Source organism: Macrobrachium rosenbergii, chromosome 8, assembly GCF_040412425.1.
Source record: "Macrobrachium rosenbergii isolate ZJJX-2024 chromosome 8, ASM4041242v1, whole genome shotgun sequence".
Lineage (NCBI taxonomy): Eukaryota > Metazoa > Arthropoda > Malacostraca > Decapoda > Palaemonidae > Macrobrachium > Macrobrachium rosenbergii.
This window is the reverse complement of record NC_089748.1, coordinates 39,603,598-39,625,715: the sequence shown is the minus strand read 5'-3', so window position 1 is coordinate 39,625,715 and position 22,118 is coordinate 39,603,598. Positions and strand designations below refer to the sequence as shown.

General features: G+C 35.3%; 2 protein-coding genes across 7 annotated transcripts in view; one reads left to right on the top strand and one right to left on the bottom strand.

Moving 5' to 3' along the window:
- Positions 1-22,118, bottom strand: part of LOC136840735 (retinol dehydrogenase 13-like) — a 256,460-nt gene that overhangs the window by 85,459 nt on the left and 148,883 nt on the right. For 3 of the 6 annotated variants that reach the window (XM_067107556.1, XM_067107559.1, XM_067107557.1), the window contains 3 exons: positions 4,131-4,293; positions 3,522-3,614; positions 73-197 (listed from right to left, as the gene is read on the bottom strand). In XM_067107556.1, coding sequence (XP_066963657.1) covers positions 73-197; positions 3,522-3,614; positions 4,131-4,263 — 351 coding nt within the window. In that variant the 5' untranslated portion in view covers positions 4,264-4,293. Of the gene's footprint in view, positions 1-72; positions 198-3,521; positions 3,615-4,130; positions 4,294-7,158; positions 7,286-22,118 lie in introns of those variants that run through there. The other 3 variants (XM_067107558.1, XM_067107560.1, XM_067107555.1) reach the window with 2 other exon arrangements.
- LOC136841248 (NPC intracellular cholesterol transporter 2-like) lies at positions 15,057-20,220 on the top strand. Its single transcript, XM_067108253.1, has 4 exons — positions 15,057-15,214; positions 18,536-18,640; positions 19,210-19,382; positions 20,070-20,220. The coding sequence occupies exons 1-4, from the start codon at positions 15,118-15,120 to the stop codon at positions 20,151-20,153; spliced, it is 459 nt and encodes a 152-aa protein (XP_066964354.1). The 5' UTR covers positions 15,057-15,117; the 3' UTR covers positions 20,154-20,220.

Genomic DNA, 22,118 nt, shown 5'->3' with positions numbered 1-22,118 from the left:
CTACACATGCACACAATTAGATCAGTCATGCATTATAATCTACTGTATACAAGGCAACACATGAGAGTTTACCAGTATATCAAGATGTGTCTCAGTTTTCAAAATTTCATTCGCAAAATGTCGGACGGAGCTTAGATCTGATGTATCCACTTCACGAACGACAACATCGCTGTTGCCACTTTCTTTTATAATTTCATCTGAAAAAAAAAGAGTATGAAGTGTTTCTACGTAAGACATATAGTCCACATTCCTGAATAAGACTATTTCTTTCTTATCAACAACAAAATTTACAATACTGTAATTTTGATTCCATAAATAATGACTGTTAATCTACTTGTGATGTATTATGCAAAAAAATAAGAAGTGCTCGTACCTGTGATCAGATCTTGAAATAAAGACAAAAGTTCAGGGTCTACAATCTTTAATTTCACCATTCCTGTGAGCACTTCTTACTTTTATATGCCATTGGACCACTGTGACATTGGATGAATTATACAAAAAACATACCTGTAATGGTGGCAGGAAATAAAATCAACTGAAGAAATGTCATATTTTTCTTCTCAAATGACTACCCCTTACTAAATGCACTGCCATGGAAAACTAAAGCAGTTTTGAAAAAGAGGACATTCCATTAAGATAAAAAGTTGGTACTTATGAAGGAAATTTTTTGCATAGTAAACCCAAAACTCATGTGGTTTATTTGATTTACCACTAGTCTCTGAGAGAAAAATTCTCAAAGGATAAAAGAATAAAAAAAGTGCTGTGAAAGGTGCTTGCAGTACATGGGCAGCCAAATGCGTCAATTCTCAATCAACCAGGCTCTTTTTTTTGTTTGTGATTCCCCAGACTTTAAGAGGGTTGTGTAAGGGACTGCCTTTTTCATTTATTAGGCTATACCCATTACCATCTCATTTTGTAATTTCATTTCATTCATATGATATACTGATCGTGGTTACAGGTGTATTATGAATTTAGTAGATTTAAGTGACAAAAGGCTGCCATTATCTTTAAGTATATAGCACTGAAAGATTTCAAGCACAAATTTAAATTTTCCTTTTTTTCTGTCAAGATAAAAGCATCTGGTGACATTTTTCTTATCTAAGATTAGTTTTCTTTGCAATTCAGTACACTGAACTGCTAATCACAAGTGGTGTAAAACAATTATAAACCCTAGTAATTGCCTCTGAAACAAGACCTCTTAATTCTAATTACAAACCATTTGTTCAACAGTAGCGTACTACATATGCAAAGTTTATACCACTACTTTGGATACAAGAAAATCTGAATTTTCATTAGTGCACTGGATAAGGCAGGAATACCATAAAATAGTGCATATTAAAAAGGTGAAATAACCACAAAATGACAGCAATACAGCCTGACATTAAAAGTATCAAACTATGCCCTAACACCAGACAGTGAATTTAAAAAACTGAGCAATTTGCTAAAACAAAACACTAGCAGGAAGACAGTAATACACAACCTATTAGTAAAAAAATTATTAATGCACTCTTCAAGCCAAGAGCGTGTAAATAATAAAAAGGCGAGTTTGATTAGAAAGTGATAACTGAAAAAAGGCTAAAATTAATACAAATTGGAAAGAGTTACATTATCTAAACTGCCAAAGCAAGCCCAGTAGAATTTCCTCACTGAGTTAACACAACTGATAAACATAAAAGTGAGACCATCAGGTCCTTCCTGCCAGTAGGTCAAAGGTGTGTGCATACCTACAGTCACACAATGGTTACTCTTCTTTTGCCTTCAAGACTTCAAGAGTTTTGTCTCGGGAATCTGACGCTCCAAACCGAGGCTAATTATGACTGATGGGTATGTAATGAAACAAATGAAAATGTCCTACTATGGGCAAGACTGTTATACTCAACATGATGTTTACATGACCTACCTAGTGAATTTTTCAGTGGTATGTTATGGACACTAAGAGACAAGTCATTGATTCTGCTATAGCCTATTATTTGTGCATTGAGTCTGACATATTAAAATTCAGTATGACAATATGTAGCGTGGTTCAGGTACTACTCCACCAGCACTAAAAGGGACAGTTGAAGGGTACTGTGTATGAATGCTGAACTCTGTAGGACAAGCACTGGGAAATCTGCAGCAGGAATAATCGGAAAATTAGAGAGTTAATTTGTAACTGATGACAATGAGTTCAAGTATGTTAACATTAACTTAAAACAAGTTGTTAGGATAAACAAAATAGAGGATAAACATGTATTGGTGGGAGAAGAGCAAAAGATGCCAGTATGTTATTATTCACTTGCTGGCCAGCTAAATTGGGTAGCTATACAGACTAGACCTGACATAACTTTTCAGCTATGTGAACTGAATATAGTACTCATTTCAACACCAGTGGACAACTGTGCAAGACTAATAATTAGCGTTGAAAACCTGATATCAAACAAAAGTAATAATGTTGCTGCCACAGCTCAACTTGAAGAAATGTGTTGTTAATGTTTCAGTGATGCATTACTTTTATATTTGGCTGATTGGGATTACAAGAGGGCTACACAGTTTCTATCAGATGGTTTACAGCAATGTCCAATATTCTGGCAATGTTGTGAAGTAAGAAACATCTTGTGTGCTGTGAAGAAACACTGGTCTTTTTTTTCTGTCTTTTTGACCAGTACTGTCGGCAATACACCTAAAATTAACTCTTATGTAGAATATTAGTCTCTGATTAAGGTCTTGTCCTTAAGATATGCTTGATGATGACAGAAGCTTGGGAATAAATGTGGCTTCATTAAAACTTAGTTCTGAAGGAGAATATCACTGGATCAGGTAATCAAAACAAATAAAAAATTCACTTATGAAGAAAAGACCTCCTTTTTATGTATGATTTAGTGGTGGTGTTATTTGTTAGAACTTAGTTTTTATATAAACAAACTTTCATGCATGTGATTACAATATTAAATGGTTTTCTTTAGTAGCTTAAAACCAGAAAAAAATTAATGCTTTTATTGGTTTTGATTGGTTGCTGTTTTGTAAAGTGAAAACAGTAAGGCATTCTAGTGACAAAAACAGATCGGCTAAGTTCATCAAGCACACGTCATGACACCAGTTTTGAACAGTCAAACTAAGTGGCCTCATGGAGTACAACAATAAAGCCACAATTCTGGCCTCATGGAGCATAGTGGTTAGAATTTTCGGTAGTGTACAGAGTAGGGAGACAAGGATATTCAGTGTTACTTGGGTGGGGTCCAGGGAGGGTGAAGTCCCCCACACTAGGTAAGGGCATGGTGCCCTAAGTTAGGTTAGGAAGGTAAGGTCTGGTTAGGTCAGGACATGGGATTCTAGGAAGGGTTAGGATTTCACACGTAACCATGTCTCCCTACTCTGCATCCACTCCAGAATTTATCATTTCGTATAGACACATATCGCATAATTAAATTAACTTTTCTACAACATACGTACCAGTTATTCAGTATAAGTATATACATTTATATATAGATATATAAATGTACCAGTTATTCAGTATAAATATAAAAAGTGGAAATAAAAAGTACCTGCTACGTGTTGTGCCTTCTCAACATTCCTACATGCCAGAATAACACGTGCTCCTCGTTTAGCCAGGTCTAAGGCAGTTTCTTTACCAATACCTGAGAAAAGGTGAAAAAACATGTCTTATCAAAAAGGATCGATTAAGCATGTTTGTCCAAAGAACAACAAAATCAAATTAGCGCAACAATGGGGATGCCTTGGCTTGACGGCAACTTAAGAGAAAGTGAAGGTTTGACTACGTAAGTGGGTGGAGTTCACCTTCTCATTCATTACACCAACCTTACCTAAGTCATTCACAAATTTCAGCACCCAAAACTAACTATGAGGTTTTGTATTCTTGTTGGAGCAAATGTAAAAATTAACAATGCAACTATGGTAACAATATTACAGAAAAATTTATATTCCAGGAATGGCTGACTCACAAAAAATTGGCAGTAATTTTATCTGCCACTCATCGCTACAGGGAAATGTATATACTAGGGGCATGGTGACATATCCAAAATACCATATAGACAGTAGTAGTTTGAAAATATGTAAAATCTGAGTTGGTGAAAATTACCGAAGAGCTAAATTTCTACAGCATGTTAAGCCAAGAAACCCATTAGTTTGCTTACCAGCCGAAGCACCAGTGACTAAAGCAGTCTTGCCATCGAGCCTCCTTTGGGAATGACATCGTCCTGCCTGCCAGTTGTATACAACATGTGTAATAGCCACTGCAACTACTGGTATAAAAATAACATACCACATTTTGTGCCTCAGGACTTGTAGATGATGTTACTGAAAATAAAAGAAACTGCATTAAAATCAAGCAGAGAACACAAATATATAAAATATCTAACTATCGCATCGCCAACTTTACTATAGGTTAGGGAATACTATCATTTTTAATATACATTAATAATAAAAATTCCACAGCATTAAATACAGGTGATAAAGTTATCCTTATAGAAGTAAAATACATCAGCTAACATTTATAATACCACTTACCAAAGATAATTTAAGTAGATGCAAAAATTGAAACTTTAATTTTATATTTCTAGTATGCATATGCTCTTTTAACATATAGATTCCACCCATATGCTATTAACATCCATAATACCTTAACAGCAATTATCTAATATCTTGGTCTTTAAACCTCACTTTCTTGAATAGATAAACCAATAAATGTTGACATTTAAGATACATCTCATGGTACTGTATTGAATGTTACCAAAAAAAGAAATTTAAAAAATACAATACTATATACTGCATTGCTTCATTTTTGAAGAGCTGTTTCACAACTATAAACCCCTTAGTTTACTTATGAATGCTGGTCACTGAGAAATTAAATTATTCTTCAAGAATGAAAATTGCATTCTTACAGTTTAGTAATCTCCAATTCAAGATAGCCCTTACCTATATCCTTATCTGACATGTTATGCCTGAGAAACCTGAAACTGAGGCATTTCCTAATTGCTGGGGTTGGGAAGGCGGCACTCAAAAGAAAATATGATGGTTTTAGGCAGCCCCCAGGTTACAACGGCCTCGGCTTACTACTCTCTTCAAATATACAGTACTCATCAAAAATGATTTCCCAGGTTACAACACATGTTCTGGGTTTATGACGTTCATGATGCCGATCTGATGGAGGAAATATGTCTCCAAAAAGGGCAGAATGGTCAAAATTTGAGTTTTATTAATGCAAAAACTCAATAAAAATGCAGTTTATGTCATTTACAATACACCCAAATGATTAAAAGTAAAGTTTTCTTACGATTTTAAACGATATTTCGGGTTATGACGATTTTCGGCTTACAACGTGGCGTCGGAACAGAACCCCCCATCGTAAACTGGCGATTGCCTCTACTATGAAACATCAAAAATTTCAGATGTTGTGTGTTTATATACAATATGACCAATTCTTTTGCTCTCCTCTTGCAAGGTTGCTGTTTATACAGAAAACTTATAATGATTCATCAGCTTTTTGTATAATTAAAGGATATACATAAAAGATAATTATAAGAACACAATTATTTTCTCTTCAGGGTCTATGGTCTTTCCTTTTGTATAGCCATCTAGAAGATGCTTGCCATAGTATAACAATGATGTACAGTATTTGGGATTATAAAGGAGTATTCTAAATATCCACCATGAACATTAAGTTGACTGCAGACCATGTAAGCTATCAAGTGCTCAAGATTGTGAAAAACTTCAAAGAGGTTAAACACAATGAAGAGCAAGTGCTCGTTCAGCAATAGAGTCTACAGTCGCCATGCAACAAGTGGCCTAGTAATAAGCAGCAAATGGACCCTGCGCTTCAAGTGTTTCACCTCCAGCAATGCCTTCACCTCTGCAGCCAGGGCTAAAGTTTTGGGCAATCAAGGAAGGTAGGCAAGAAGGATTGGTGGCGAGGTTCCTACAGGGATCAGACCACCTAGGCTTCCATGGTGCTTATTAGCAGGCCAGGCATCCGGACGCTAGCAGCAGATGGGAACAGACCACCTCAGCATCTACCTCCATTTTGAAATGGAGGGGTCCATAAGGTGCTAGCCCTTTCTAGAAGGAACAAACTTGAACTTCTTGACAGGGTGTTTAGGAAAACGCCATCCCAGACACTGCCACTTCAGGTATAGCCACCTACTAGGGTTTGGTTGCTGTTCCCTTTTAAGTCTCAGAAGACCTGAAGGAGGAAATATGAAGGGTCAGGGAGCCCCAATTCTCCACTGTTTCTTCACCTACAACCTCAGCCTGGAAGAATGGCAACCCTGTTGGGCAGGACCTAGTGCCCTACGTTAGGTTAGGGGAAAATAAGGTTCCTGTAACTACTCGTACTATAATTTTGAACCTTTTTGGGTGATTGTTGGGCTACGGATCACTGGTACGAGGTATTTTTTCAACTGATTTGGCCGTTGTGATTTAGGCTACGCACTTCTTACATTTCTGACTAGTGCAATGCAGTAGCTTTTGGCTGTCTTACTAGTAGGGATAGAGGTGGAGAAAAAAAAATGTCCAACACCAAAAATAACCAGTCATATAAATACACAGGCCAAGGTCGGGTGTTTGGCAAGGAACCAGGCCTATGCTAGCCTAAAGTATCATAGGATGAACATAAAAACAAAAAAAAAAAAGGTTGTGAACATCATAAATCCAAACATAATGCATAAACATAAAGAACACCATAAGCAAATGGAACTAAATACTATGGTCGCCGACTAGCAGGAACCAGCTGGCCTAGACTTCAGTTTTAACCCCAAAAATCTCAAAATCACATAAAAATCAACACTAAACCAACATCTCAATCGTTTCAGAATGAATTATTAAACTGTAGGCGAAAACTTGTCAAAATTTCTTAATGTCTCAGTGGCCTCGACTAGGTTACGCCGGGATTGTAATTCAGTTTACGGACTGGTCTCAATAATTCAAATAGATCCCATAAGCCAGGTCTAACATTATCAAAAATTACATATTAAAGTAAGAATGCAATTTAGGACTGCCTGGACCGAAAATAAGACCAAAATAAGCATCAATTAGTCAACTACGATCATCTTCAAAACAGCCTACCCAGCCCACTCCTAAACCAAACAGATGCGTTAACCTACAATTCATTTCTCAGAACCTTTTTCATTTTTTTTTAAATACATCATCAGTCTACCTCCTACTAACCTGCGTGTATTTATATAAGCTAAAACGGCATTTGATCTAAATTCACGGTTAGATTCGATCTCGTAAAATGCGCCTGTATTTTTAGACTCGGCGACTGTTTAGTCCTGAATAGTAGTAGTTGGGGATCGCAAGCTATGTAACGGCACATTATTGTCGTCACTTTATTTGATGATATTGAAATGGTACCTGAGGTTAATGGTGGTCTTTTGGTCATCATTTCACCTGACCCTGTCTACGAATAACTTAGGCTGATGATAATGAAATGGTATCTAAAGTGAATGGTGGTCTTTTGGCCATCATTTGACCTGGCCCTGTCAGCGAATATGTATATCTGATGATAATGAAATGACACCTGAGGTTAATGGTGGTCCTTTGGCCATCATTTGACCTGACCTTGTCTGCAAATAACTTGATCTGATGATAATGAAATGGTACCAGAAGTTAACGGTGACCTTTGGGTCATCATTTGACCTGACCGTGTCTGCATCACTGACTTTGGTTTGGCGTAACTATGTTTGAATGCTTTCACCATTTTCGTCAAAATTTTAAGGGCCATTTGGAAAAGACATAAGAGTTTTGTTGGCATGTACAGAAGACGTCTGCTTACTAGTAATGAAATATAAGGTGACGGACAAAACGGCATGTAGTGCTATTCTCCTCACATTCTAGTACATTTTTTCTATTTATTAATATATTAATTTATTTTTCCTCTTTTTTAATAAGTGAGATCTCCTCTTTCTGTATTTCCCTTTACCTCCTCTTACTTCTTCCTAATGATCACTACATTCTTTGGAAGCTTGAATTTCAGGTCAATGGTCCCAGTGGGCTTGTTCCATATGAATGGGGTTCATCTTTTGGGAAAGAACAGTGTGTGCTTCAGTAAATGTACCTGGTCAGTTTTGCTCCCTCCACCTCCTGCGGGATATATGAAAATTCAATCTTTTTTTATCCCTTTAATTATTCTCTTTCCTTCTATCCTCAGTCAAATAATGACGATAAGATAAACGGAGGAACAAGTCCACAGTTATGCATATGTACATATATTTAAAGATAAAACTGTACAGATAACTTTCGGGAATCTGCACAGTTTTATCTTTAAATATATGTACATATACATAACTGTGGATTTGTTTCTCCTTAATAATAAATAAGATAAATGTTCAGTCAGTCTCCATATAATGTGTTTCATTAGACATGAGATTTTGTAAAAAAAAAAATATTGTGCATTAGCTTTACTTAAAAATTTTGTAAAGATGAGTATTCCTTTCATAATTGAATTGAATTGAGTTTAGGCCAAAGGCTAAGCGCTGGGACCTATGAGGTCATTCAGCGCTGAAACGGAAATTGAGTAAAAATGTATGAAAGGTGTAACAGTAGGAAAACCTCGTAGTGGAACTATGAATGGAAGAAAGAGAATATGAATGGAGGTACAGTAAAAGAAATGAAAGGGGTTACAGCTGGTGGCAGAAGGGACGCTGCAAAGAGCCTTAAGTAATGCCTACAGTGTACCGCATGAGGTGCACTGACGGCGCTATCCCCCCCCCTATGTTGATACTTTCATAATGGACAGCCCCTCTTTACCAGACAGATATGAAAGCTAATGTGTCCTCTACGGTAGCAATATTTTACATAATTCTTCCCGTGGTGAAACCTCAGTTACATAAATCTATTATTTATCAAATAACCTTAGCCGAAAACAAATAGGTTCCACTCTTATGCTGTGACTGTTCACTACGACTAAAATTGATGTTTAGGATTCCAGCGGCAAAACAATACTGAGCATTTGATGGTGCTATAGTAACTACTGATTTTTAGTTTTCTGTAAAAGAAAACCATTGTGCCGGCTTTGTCTGTCCGTCCGCACTTTTTTCTGTCCGCCCTCAGATCTTAAAAACTACTGAAGCTAGAGGGCTGCAAATTGGTATGTTGATCATCCACCCTCCAATCAACAAACATACTAAATTGCAGCCATCTAGCCTCAGTAGTTTTTATTTTATTTAAGATTAAAGTTAGCCATAATCGTACTTCTGGCAACGGTATAGGCTAGGCCACCACCGGGCCGTGGTTAAAGTTTCGTGGGCTGCGGCTCATACATCATTGCACTGAGACCACCGAAAGATCTATTTTCGGTGGCCTTGATTGTACGCTGTAGCGGCTGTACAGAAAACTCGATTTCAGTGACTGCAGAATTCAGGTGCTTATTCCGTTATTTGTAAAATCACAGAAACTAATGGATTTTTTATTGACATATTCATGCAATTTTCATTATTTGCAAACTCACAAAAACTAGTTGATTTGTTATTGACAAACTGACGCTTCAAATACTGCCTAAGCAGGTTTAATTTTCACTGTAGCTTACCTGACCTAAGTAACAGCAAAAGACTTCAAGGCTTTTCCTATAATTATGTAATCTGCTCCCATTACCTGACCTGTCTAGAGTTCACAGCAGTCCTTGTCTATAAGATGGGTCTATTATGGGAATTTCCCATAATAGAAAGATAGATGGTTAAAATTATTCAGAGTAAGAAAATGCGCCAAAGTTCCTTCAGCGCAATCGAGTGTTCTGTACATTGTATAATCAAGGCCACCAAAAACAGATCTATCTTTTGGTGGTCTCGTAATATTGCTGTATGAACTGTGGCACATGAAACTTTAACCACGGCCCTGTGGTGGCCTGTCCTATATCGTTGCCACAAGCACGATTATGGCTAACTTTAACCTTAAATAAAATAAAAACTACTGAGGCTAGAGGGCTGCAGTTTGGTATGTTTGATGACTGGAGGGTGGATGATCAACATACCAGTTTGCAGCCCTCTAGCCTCAGTAGTTTTTAAGATCTGAGGGCGGACAGAAAAAGTGACAGAAAAGCCGTCACGACAGTTTTCTTTCACAGAAAACTAAAATGAGAGAAGCTTTTTTATTCAAGAAGGGAAAAAACACAAGCTTGAATGAGTGCTAGGTGGAATCTAAGGAAAGGGCGAAAACACTAAGAGAAAGCAGTAAGTGAATGCAAGAAGTAAAGGTCTTGCAGCAAATAAACAGAGTGGCAAAGATGTGTTACATTGGGTAAAGGTACTTCATTTCGGATTCATTATTCACAGGACGAATGAGAAAATGTTCTTTTTTTTCAGTGAAGTTATTATTATCTTCATGAAACAACCTTTTGCAAAGTCACGGAAGATAAGATAATACTGTTACATTCAAAATATACATGCATGCAAGTTTTGTGAGAGAGAGAGAGAGAGAGAGAGAGAGAGAGAGAGAGAGAGAGAGAGAGAAATAGATTACATACAAAATATACATCCGTAAGAGATCCTTATTTTCAAGAGAGAAAAAGTACTTACATGTGAGAGAGAGAGAGAGAGAGAGAGAGAGAGAGAGAGAGAGAGAGAGAGATGAGAGAGAGAAAGTACTTAGAGTGAGTTAATACTACTACATACAAAATATACATCCGTGAGAGATCTTTATTTTCTTTAGAGAGAGAGAGAGAGAGAGAGAGTTAATACTAGAGAGACAAAATATACAGAGAGATCTTTATTTTCTTTAGAGAGAGAGAGAGAGAGAGAGAGAGTCATGTATCTAAGTGCATTTCAAGTGGAAAAAGTAAACATGCATACGTGTTTTTTTTTTTTTTTTTTTTTGAAAGAGAGAGGTCATATTAGGTCCAGGTGCATTTCAAGTAGAAAAAATAAACATTTTTTTTTTTTTTTTTGAGAGAGAAGAGGTCATGTGTTCAGGTGCATTTCGAGTACAAAAAGGGGTGCAAGGGAGAAGAAAAAAAAAAAGTCCAGGAGGAGGTCACTCTTCTGATAAAGCGACGAAAAGCAAAGAGATTTCCCATCAGCGAGAGATAACATCGAGTGCCTGTGGCCGTTCCCAGAGAAAGGTCATGAGTACCAGGCGAACTCAGACACCTTATCTTTGGCACTTTTCTCTAACACGTAATACCTTCGGTCCTCCCCCGAAAACCCCTTTGTATGAGTGAACACAGCCTGAACACGTATATGTTTTTTTTTTTTTTCTTTTTAATAAGTGAGATCTCTTCTTTCTATATTTAACTTCACCTCCTCTTACTTCTTCCTAATGAACACCATAATATTCTTTGGAAGCTTGAATTTCAAGTCAGGGGCCCCCTTTTGTGGGCTTGTTCCATATGAATAAGGTTCATCTTCTGAATAATAATAATAATAATAATAATAATAATAATAATAATAATAATAATAATAATAATAATAATAATAATAATAATGATAATCTTTAATAATAATAATAATAATAATAATGGGCTTGTTAATAATAATATTCTTTGAATATAATTATAATATTCTTTAATAATAAGCTTAATAATTTGGAATCAATAATAATATAATAATTTGGTGGATTTACCTTTGTTAATAATGAATAAGGGTTAATAACCTTCTGAATAATAATAATAATAATAATAATAATAATAATAATAATAATAATAACTGTCCTTTTCCAACATAATAATAATAATACTGAAAATAATTTTACCTTCTGAATAATAATCCTTAATAATAATAATAATAATAATAATAATAATAATAATAATAATAATAATAATAATAATAATAATAATAATAATAATAATAATAAAATACAAAATCACATTTATGTAAAGTACTGTATCTACAAAATAAAATTAATTCCAGGAGCTTTGAGAGCCTGCTCAGCTCTAGCTGAAGAAGGGAGCTGAGCAGGCTCTCGAAAGCTCCTGGACTTAATTTTATTTTGTAAATACAGTACTTTACATAAATGTGGATTTTGTATTTTATAAACATATTCACGGAATTGTGAAGAAGATTTGCAATAATATAATAATAATAATAATAATAATAATAATAATAATAATAATAATAATAATAATAATAATACTGTGAAAATAATTCCTGGAAGAGAGGTTAATCTGGACTGTAAGGACACACGTAACCTCACCTACATGAGATCTGATTTAGCCTTTACTTCTCCTTAGCTTATGATAGCATTCTGGTGCTTTTCACCTAATTCATTAACTACTTTACTAACTACTTTTACTAACTGTATACGAATGCTACTATACCAGTACATGACACGTTTGGCAATAATTTTTCACAAGAACAATACGATGGAACGAGTTTAAAGACTGTAGGATAATTCTGCCCTAAAATGGAAGACTGCAGTATCTGCAAAAATACAAAACTGAGAAAAATTATAGATACTCCCTTGCTTTACTACTGATTTTGCAGATACTGCAAATGGGACCCCCCTAAATACTCGTGGAAAGCACTGAAGAATCATTCTGAAACTGCAGTAACTTGTGTATTTAGTGTTTCACGAGCTCAACAGGTGGCATATCTCAATTTCGACAATTTTGCAGACACTGCAGTTTTCCATTTTAGGGCAGGATTGCCTGCACAGGATTTCCCGTGATATTCAAAATATCTCAGGAATTTTAGGAAATAAAATATTCTTATTAATTATTCAATTGATCATTCAGTCAAAAAATAAATTGAGTCAATAAATTAACTAACATAATAAACAGGTTAATAGGTGAAACGTTTCTTGGCATCTTAAAAGATAAATCAGAATCATTAAATCAACAATAACACACTGTATTGTGTGTGCGGAACACAAACATAAACAAGTTCAAAATGAGCCGAGGTTTCTTCGGAGCAATCGAGTTTTCTGCACAGCCACTACACCGTATAATCAAGGCCACCGAAAATAGATCTATCTTTCGATGGCCTCGGCATAATGCTTTATGAGCCGCGGCACATGAAACTTTAATCACGACCCGGTGGTGGCCTATCCTATATCGTTGCCAGAATCACGATTATGGCTAACTTTAACCTAAAATTAAATAAAAGCTACCGAGGCTAGAGGGCTGCACTTTGGTATGTTTGCAACCGTCCAGCCTCGGTAGTTTTTATGATCTGAGGGCGGACAAAAAAAGTTCGGACAGAAAAAAGTGCGAACAGAAAAAATCGCGGACGGACAGACAAAGCCGGCACAATAGTTTTCTCTTACAGAAAACTAAAAAGGTTAATTTGAAATTTAAAAAATTCTCTGTGTGTGATGTCAATAGCTGAGAACAAGGTCCACTTTACATGTGAATATAAACAGGACTTGTTAAGCAGTTGTTGCTAAGCAAAACCCGCCGATAAAAACACTAGTGTGTTTCAATCTCAATTTTCCAATATTTTTTCAATGGTAAATTTAAGTCCGTCTTTTGGGAAAAGGTTTTTCTTCTATCAGTGTCTCGCCAGCTCTTTTATCAATACACTTTCTTTTTTTTTAAAATGTCAAGATACATTCTGCGCGTTTTAGAGGTTCTTCAAAATATGAATTAAAAATCATCTAACGATAAAAATCCTGCAGACGTTTTAATCAGCTCAAAGTCCGATAAACGCCAATAGACATTTTTATAGATTGGTTGACAATTCTTGGAGTGGAATGTTAAGTTGCTAAAGTATGTATGTGTTTGTATGAAGTCTTCATTATGATTACAGAACCACACTCAAGAGTGGGGCTGTATTGGCGTCCGTATAAATACATTTATATATATATATATATATATATATATATATATATATATATATAAATACATTTATATATATATATATATAAATATATATATATATATATATATATATATATATATGTTTATATATATACATATTTATATATATATATAAAATTGGGAATAATATGGTAATACATATTTATATATATATATATATTTTCAAAAATCGATCTGTAGCGAACCTTCTCATTCCGCCTAAACAACTCTTACCGTGGACCTTAATAATTCGCGTGTCGTTTACTTATTGACTTGTTTTGCAGTGTGGTCCGCACTTTATTCTGTCCGCACTTTTTCTGTCCGCACTTTTTCAAAACTACTGAGGCTAGAGGGCAGCAGTTTGGTAGGTTTGATGATTGGAGGGCCGATAATCAACATACCAATTTGCAGCCCTCTAGCCTCAGGAGTTTTTAAGATCTGAGGGCGGACGGAAAAAGTGCGGACGGAAAAAGTGCGGACGGACAGACAAATAGCCATCTCAAAAGTTTTCTTTTACAGAAAACTAAAAAGTCTAACTTTCGATAATCTTTTTTTTTTTTTTGTTATGTTGATAAGCTCGGTTGCGGAAAAATATGCAGCTTCGGCCGAATTCAATCTGGTTTAAAAAATAAGTTGTGGTTTTCATGATAGATAATAAAGATGTGTATTTGTGCTAGAGAGAGAGAGAGAGAGAATGTTTGTGTGAGTGTGTGTTGTACTTAGTGTTTTTTTTATATAATAGATAAAGGTGTCTATATGTGGGTGAATAAAAATTACGCTTACACTGTTTATACTTATATCCCTTAATATGTAACCCCGTGGGGGGTTAGTGCCGCCAGTGCACCTTACGGGGTGCACTATAGGCGTTACTAAAGGTTCTTTGCAGCATCCCTTTGGCCCCTAGCTGCAACCCCTTTCATTCCTTTTATTGTACTTCCATTCATGTTCTCTTTCCTCCATCTAACTATCCACCCTCTCCTAACAGTCATTTCATAGTTCAGCTGCGAGATTTTCCTCTTGTTACACCTTTCAAACCTACCTACTCTCAATTTTTCTTTTCCAGCGCTGAATGACCTCACAGGTCCCAGTGCTTGGCCTCTGGCCTAAACTCTATATCCCATTCCATGCCATTCCTTACCATGTACGTAACTAAACGACATATGTGCGTGTGTGCAATTACGTTTCATATTACTCACCATGTACGTAGGCAATAGCAAAAGCGCGCGCGCGCGGGCGTTTATGCATGCGTGGGTATATGAATGTAACTCACTCCGTTTCACAAGAACGATAAGGAGATAATTTCTTTCATCGCAGGCCTTTGAGAGCTCCGGGGGAGTATAAATAGAAGCGAGGAGCGACGGACGAGGCATCATCCTATCTCGAATTAGACCTTCGAAAACATGGCGAAGAATCAGCTGTTCGTCTTCCTCGTCAAGCTCCTTCCTCTTCTTCTCCTTCTGGTCGGAGAGGCCACGGCGACGTTGTACCAAGACTGCGGTAAATAATTTGTTTGTTGTTTTGCTGGTTAAGGAGACAAAGATAGATGGGTGGGAGAGTAATGCATGTTGTTTGCGAGTCGGGGAATAGAGAGAGAGAGAGAGAGAGAGAGAGAGAGAGAGAGAGAGAGAGAGACTTGAAATAATCTTATTTTAGAGAGCTTATATGCATAAACATAACATGGACTTCAAATAATCTTATTTTATTTATTCAATACATGTATATAAATAAACATAATATATATATTCATATATATACAATATATATTTATATATCCACACATATATATTCATTATACATATACATATGTGTATAAATATATATAATAATAATATATATATATATATATATATATATATATATATATATATATATATATATATATATATATATACATATATAAAGACAAAATATATATATATATATGACTATTTATATAGCCATCATGTTCCATACGTGATTCAGTTATACATATACATATATGTATACATACATACATACACACACACACACACACACAGTACATATATATATATATATATATATTACCGAAGGAATTTTATATATCCCGTGGGGTCGCTGGTTATATATATCAATATATATATATATATGAATATATTATATATATATATATATATATATATATATATATATATATATATATATATATATATATATATATATATGTCATTCCGTACTGATTTTTATTTCCTTAATAGATAAACTACTTTGTAAGGAAGCATATTAAGAAATTAGAAAACAATACAGCGAATAACTTGAGTTATGTATATACATATATATACATATACAGTATACAATTTTTAACTTATATCGTTCTCCGTACACTTTTCTAAGTTTTTAATATACTTACTTACAATACAGCTTAAGGAAACCAATATCAGCACGGAATAACATTAACATTTTTCCATCTGGACGATGAAACATAGAATTTACAAGAAAGAAAATACATAAATAAAAAATCGGGCTTTCAAAACATCCGCCAATGCAATTTTATATCTGACATTATCTTAAATAACCTAATTTAAGAAAGTTTTACTGTCGTCCTCCATAAAAATGCTTACTTATCAGCCTGACATTTTTTTATTGCAAATCCCTTCAACGCGTTTTTCTTAATGTTCATAACTAGAATGCTTTCTTAATATTCATTTGCAACGATTTCATCCATAGTAATACGACAATCACGTTCAAGAATGCTTGAGAGAGAGAGAGAGAGAGAGAGAGAGAGAGAGAGAGAGAGAGAGAGAGAGAGAGAGAGAGAGAGACGATAATCTCACACGTCTACTTTTTATACTTCTTAACTGGGTACTTTCAATCTCCCACCAAGAATGGGGTTTTCTGTAAAAGGGCAGTACTGCCCTAAAATGGAAAACTGCGGTATCTGCAAAATTTTCGAAACTGAGATTTGCCACCCATTGGGTTCGTGAAACACTAATACAAAAGTTACTGCAATTTCAGAATGATTCTTCGATGCTTTCCACGAGTAATTAGGGGTTACCATTTGCAGTATCTGCAAAATCAGTAGTAAGGCAATGACTATCTACCAGTTTTGTATTTTTGCAGATATTGCAGTCTTCCATTTTAGGCCAGAGAACTCCATGACAAAATATAAAAAGATAGTAGCCAATGCCACATTCAAACCCCTAAAATGCTGTCAAAAATTTCCTTCTGAATTTTCACAGATGCTTCAGGTTTCTACAATAAATACAAAGCTAATCTGTGCACCTACATAAAATACACAAACGGTTTATACGCGTACGACAATAGATAACTAGCACTTCATACACCCACAACTGATTAGATAGCAATTTGTTGCACCTACGCAGAACAGATAGCTGCTACATATCGAACAGGATAGATAGCCTTTTCATACACCTACGCAAAATAGATACACCCATTACACAAACTTACAGAAGAGGTGACCATTTCATAAACTCAGTTACACAGTTAAGTTTTGCTACAAAAACACAACCTGTTGTTCCTAGCCTCTCCGTACACCCTCAAATAACGGAAAATAGAGAGCCTTTCCTTGCACCTTCAAAACCGATTGACATTGCTACAGAGAATAGACTGCTACGCTATTTAGACAATTACACGGAATCGATAGGCTCTTGTTAAACCAAAAAAATTGTCATAATATTCCCACCAAAAATAATGTTTTTTTGGGTAGGGTACAACAAGCAAAAGAAAACAATAACAATATATGTATGTACATGAGTGTATGTTTGTATGTATATATATATACTGTATATATATATATATATATATATATATATATATATATATATATATATATACTGTATATATATATATATATATATATATATATATATATATATATATATATATATATATATATATATATATATATAAAAGTCTTCCATGAGAGTGCAAACCTCTTCCAAGACTGAGCCATCCACAGCAAACGCCACAGTCACCCTTGGTAAAACGGTCCATTTGGTAAAATTTTCGTGAAAAACCACACAACATTTTGCGTGTACCCACAAACGAACAGACAAAACAAACGTAAGTAAAAATGAGTAAGAAAGAGCATAAATGTTTCATTATGTCCAAGGCTATGTCAAAATTATGACGCAAAAGGTTTTCCCGTGAGAAGACAAGCACTTTTTGATAAGAAGATCCATTCTAGCCGGCCCACAGAACCTTAACTCAGAGGACAGGTCAATGATGTTTATTATTAGCCAGCTTTTTAGTTATCTGTAAAAGAAAACTATTGTGCCGGCTTCGTCTATCCGTCCGCACTTTATTCTGTCCGCCCTTAGGTCTTAAAAACTACTGAGGCCAGAGGCCTGCAAATTGGTATGTTGATCATTCACCTTCCAATCATCAAACATACCAAATTGCAGTCATCTAGCCTAAGTAGTTTTTATTTGATTTAAGGTTAAATTTTGCCATAATCGTGCGTCCGGCAACGATATAGGATACGCCACCACTGGACATTGGTTAAAATTTCATGGGCCACTGCTCACACAGCATTATACCGAGACCACCGAAAGACAGATCTATTTTCGGTGGCTGTAGCTGGCGGCTGTACAGAAAACTCGATTGCGCCGAAGAAAGAGCATTTTTTACTTGTTTGTTCTTGTATTCAGCATTTTTCACATTATTATTATTTTATTCTTGTATTCATTTTCATAAAAATCTCATAATAGCAGGCCTCACTAAAATAGTGAAAAAATACACAGTGATTAAACACATTATTATTATTATTATTATTATTATTATTATTATTATTATTATTATTATTATTATTATTATTATTATTATTATTATTACCACCAGGATCTGAGGATAAAATCATCTCCTTTGAAATGGCCGACTGTGACAAGCCTCCTTGCATCGTTCGTCGACCAACCACACAGTATATCAACATAACCTTCGAAGCAGGTAAGGAGAATTTAATTAACACCTGTGCATACAGGTAGACCTTTAAAAATAAAAATAAGTAATCGAAGTCGGTCAAGACAGCACAGTTTTCTGAGTTTGTCTTCAACATTCAGCTTTTATTTTGCAAAATGCTTCCCCATACCTCTCATTAAATTTTTCTCCTCATATAGCACTTTTAGTTTTATTTAAAAGAAAATTATTGTGCCGGCTTTGTCTGTCCGTCCGCACTTTTCCTGTCCGCCCTCAGATCTGAAAAACTACTGAGGCAGAAGGTTTCAAATTGGTATGTTGTTCATCCACCCTCCAATCATCAAACATACCAAATTGCAGCCCTCTAACCTCAGTAGTTTTTATGTTATTTAAGGTTAAAGTTAGCCATAATCGTGCTTCTGGCAACGATATATGATATAGACACTACCGGGCCGTGATTAAAGTTTCATGGGTCGCGGCTCATGCAGCATCATACCGAGACCTTCCTTCAGAAAACTTCCATTGTCCACTATCATCTATTTCTCTTCCAATCAGAATCCTCCTAATGACGAGTTCCTCTTCTTCTTCCATCCACACAGAATCCGACGCAGAGTCCTTGACCACAACGATCGAGGCTAAAATCGGTGGCATACCCTTCCCTTGGCCTGGCCCTGGGGGGTGCGATTTGCTCTTGTCAGGGGAATGCCCGCTAAAGACAGGAAACGAATATTTCTACAGCGCCAAGATGCCCGTCCTTGAGGAATACCCTTCGGTCAGTGGGACATAAGCTGTAAAGAATTCTTTTTTTCAGGATAATATCACATCCTTATCAAGGGATATTTATTATGTTTCCCTGTTCTAATTTACCGTCCCTCTTTTCCTTTCCGTTCCTCCGTCCTATTGACCGTTTACCGTCTCTCCTTTCTTCACCATTCCTGTAACTGACCGTCTCTCTTCAAAACTAAATAGTAACAAATTCCTCATTTTAATATGACTTTCCGTTCGCCCCTTAGTAATGCTTCTTGGCAATATCAGCAACTAAGTACAACAAGTGAAGGTTCTGTATCTCTCCTTATCTGTCTTAGTTCAAAATCACATAGAAAATGACCAAAGGAAAAGTCTTACCAGCTGCATATTCAGACTGATTTGCTGCCTCGATCTCCGTACAACAAAATGAAAATCTAAGATATGTATAAAACAGGACCTCATTTAAAGTGACAAGTTTTCAAGGACTAGTCTGTCCCCATCGTCCGGTAAGTAGCCGGACTGTCACTACCCTGCTCAACTGAGATCCTGTTATTATTCGAGTAAATGCACAGTACAGTTGTGCAAGTGACCAAGATTAAACATAAATTATATATAATATATATATATATATATATATATATATATATATATATATATATATATATATATATATATATATATATATATAATTCATCTCTTCTTTCTCCGACAGGTACTTGCATACGTCACCTGGAAACTTCTGGACGAGACGGAGAGAGTTCGATTCTGCGGTGTACTGATCATCGACATCGTGTAAACAAAGACTTCGGTTTCTGACGTCGTGGAAGACACGACGAATCGCCAACAGGAGTCGATCGTGATACGAATAATTCTCCGTATGTGGGTGCTGACTAGCTGTACCCTATTAATCCTGGATCCTGTATTCTCCTTTCGCTGTAGTCTCTACATCAACGTGACTTAAGGAAACTACCAGCAAAGTTTCTGTTCTTTTTCAATCTTTCGACTGATGTTTTTTTTCCCGATTGATCACCGAGGTAAACGTGCGTTGCAATAGTTATGGTCGCTGACGTCGCCACCGTTGACTGGTGTCCCATTGACATTTACGTTTTTTTTTTTTTTGTTTGTTCTCTAACTTTTTGTGTTGTTATATTATGTAATGAACTTTGACATAAACTCTCTATGTATGTTGGTAGTTTTGTTTTGCAACCTCGCGTGTTGTGGAAAACACAATTATATATATTTATATATATGTATATGTAATTATATATACGTGTATATATATATATATATATATATATATATATATATATATATATATATATATATATATATATATAAAATATATATATATATATATAAAATATATATATATATATATATATAATATATATATATATATATATATATATTACTAAAATATATATAATATAAAATTTACTAAAAAAGAAAATTTAAAAGAGGCTCAAGAATTTGTCATAATATCATGTTCACTTGTAATTATTATTATTATTATTATTATTATTATTATTATTATTATTATTATTATTATTATTATTATTATTATTATTCAGCAGATGAACCCTATTCACACGGAACAAGCCAACCACAGGGGCCACTGACTTGAAATTCAAGCTTCTAAAAAATACTACTACAATTATTATTATTATTATTATTATTATTATTATTATTATTATTATTATTATTATTATTATTATTATTATTATTCAAAAGATGAACCATATTCATAAGGAACAAGCCCACCACAGGGGCTATTGACTTGAAATGCAAGCTTCCAAAGAATATTATCATTATTAATATTATTATTCTGAAGATGAATCCTATTCATATGGAAGCCCACCACAGGGGCCACTGACTTGAAATTCAAGCTTCCAAAAAAATATTAAGGTGTTCATTCGAAAGAAGCAACAGAAGATAATGGGAAATTAACTCATACAAAAAAAAAAAAGCACATCAACTTGATATTTAACAGCTGCGAACTCTTACCTTAATCTTTACAGAGTCTATAACAACAAAAAAACGCTCAATTTTACAATAGTTTCCACAACATTCTCTCCTACATTGCTCTTTGATTTCCGCAAACATGTGCTGGTCTAGCAGTGTACAGGTTTCTCTTTATTTATATACCTCTATTTAATCCGAGAAGCACCTTAGGAATCGCAGACATCTGGGCTCTCTCTCTCTCTCTCTCTCTCTCTCTCTCTCTCTCTCTCTCTCTCTCTCTCTCTCTCTATTGACAAGACCATTTAATATACCAAAACCTAATCCGACCAAATAAGGCCTTTAAGTTTAATTTCTACGGGGGTAAATAAAAACTGCATCGCCCAATTTCTCTTTAATCAGGCCTTAAAAGCAGTCCTACCACCAATCAATGTCACCAGGCAAACAGAAAAAATATTCCATTGGTTTGTCTCGCTATCATTTTTTGTTTTTTTCTATTCGTTTTTCTGGGAGGTGACTGCAATGAGGTAATGTATTTTGCTCTAGATTATTGATAATTATCTCTCTCTCTGTCTCTGTCTGCTTCTCTCTCTCTCTCTCTCTCTCTCTCTGTCTCTCTCCTTAATCTTAACGACACTAGGGTCCGGCGAGACGCCCCCACGGCGGCTGTGCAAAGTAGCAGAACTCGTTCATCTTGCTACGTAAGTGAAAGCTAGGTTACAAACTTCTTTTTCCTTTTTCGCGTTATACATACGCCGTTTGTCACGCTTGGGGGCCGAGCCCTTCCTGAGAAATCTCTGGC

Bases quoted from the DNA above. Each gene is read 5' to 3' on its own strand.
- LOC136841248 (XM_067108253.1), top strand. From the start codon at position 15,118: ATGGCGAAGAATCAGCTGTTCGTCTTCCTCGTCAAGCTCCTTCCTCTT. The intron at 15,215-18,535 runs GTAAATAATTTG...TATTACCACCAG, and splicing joins GACGTTGTACCAAGACTGCG to GATCTGAGGATAAAATCATC. The intron at 18,641-19,209 runs GTAAGGAGAATT...CCATCCACACAG, and splicing joins CAACATAACCTTCGAAGCAG to AATCCGACGCAGAGTCCTTG.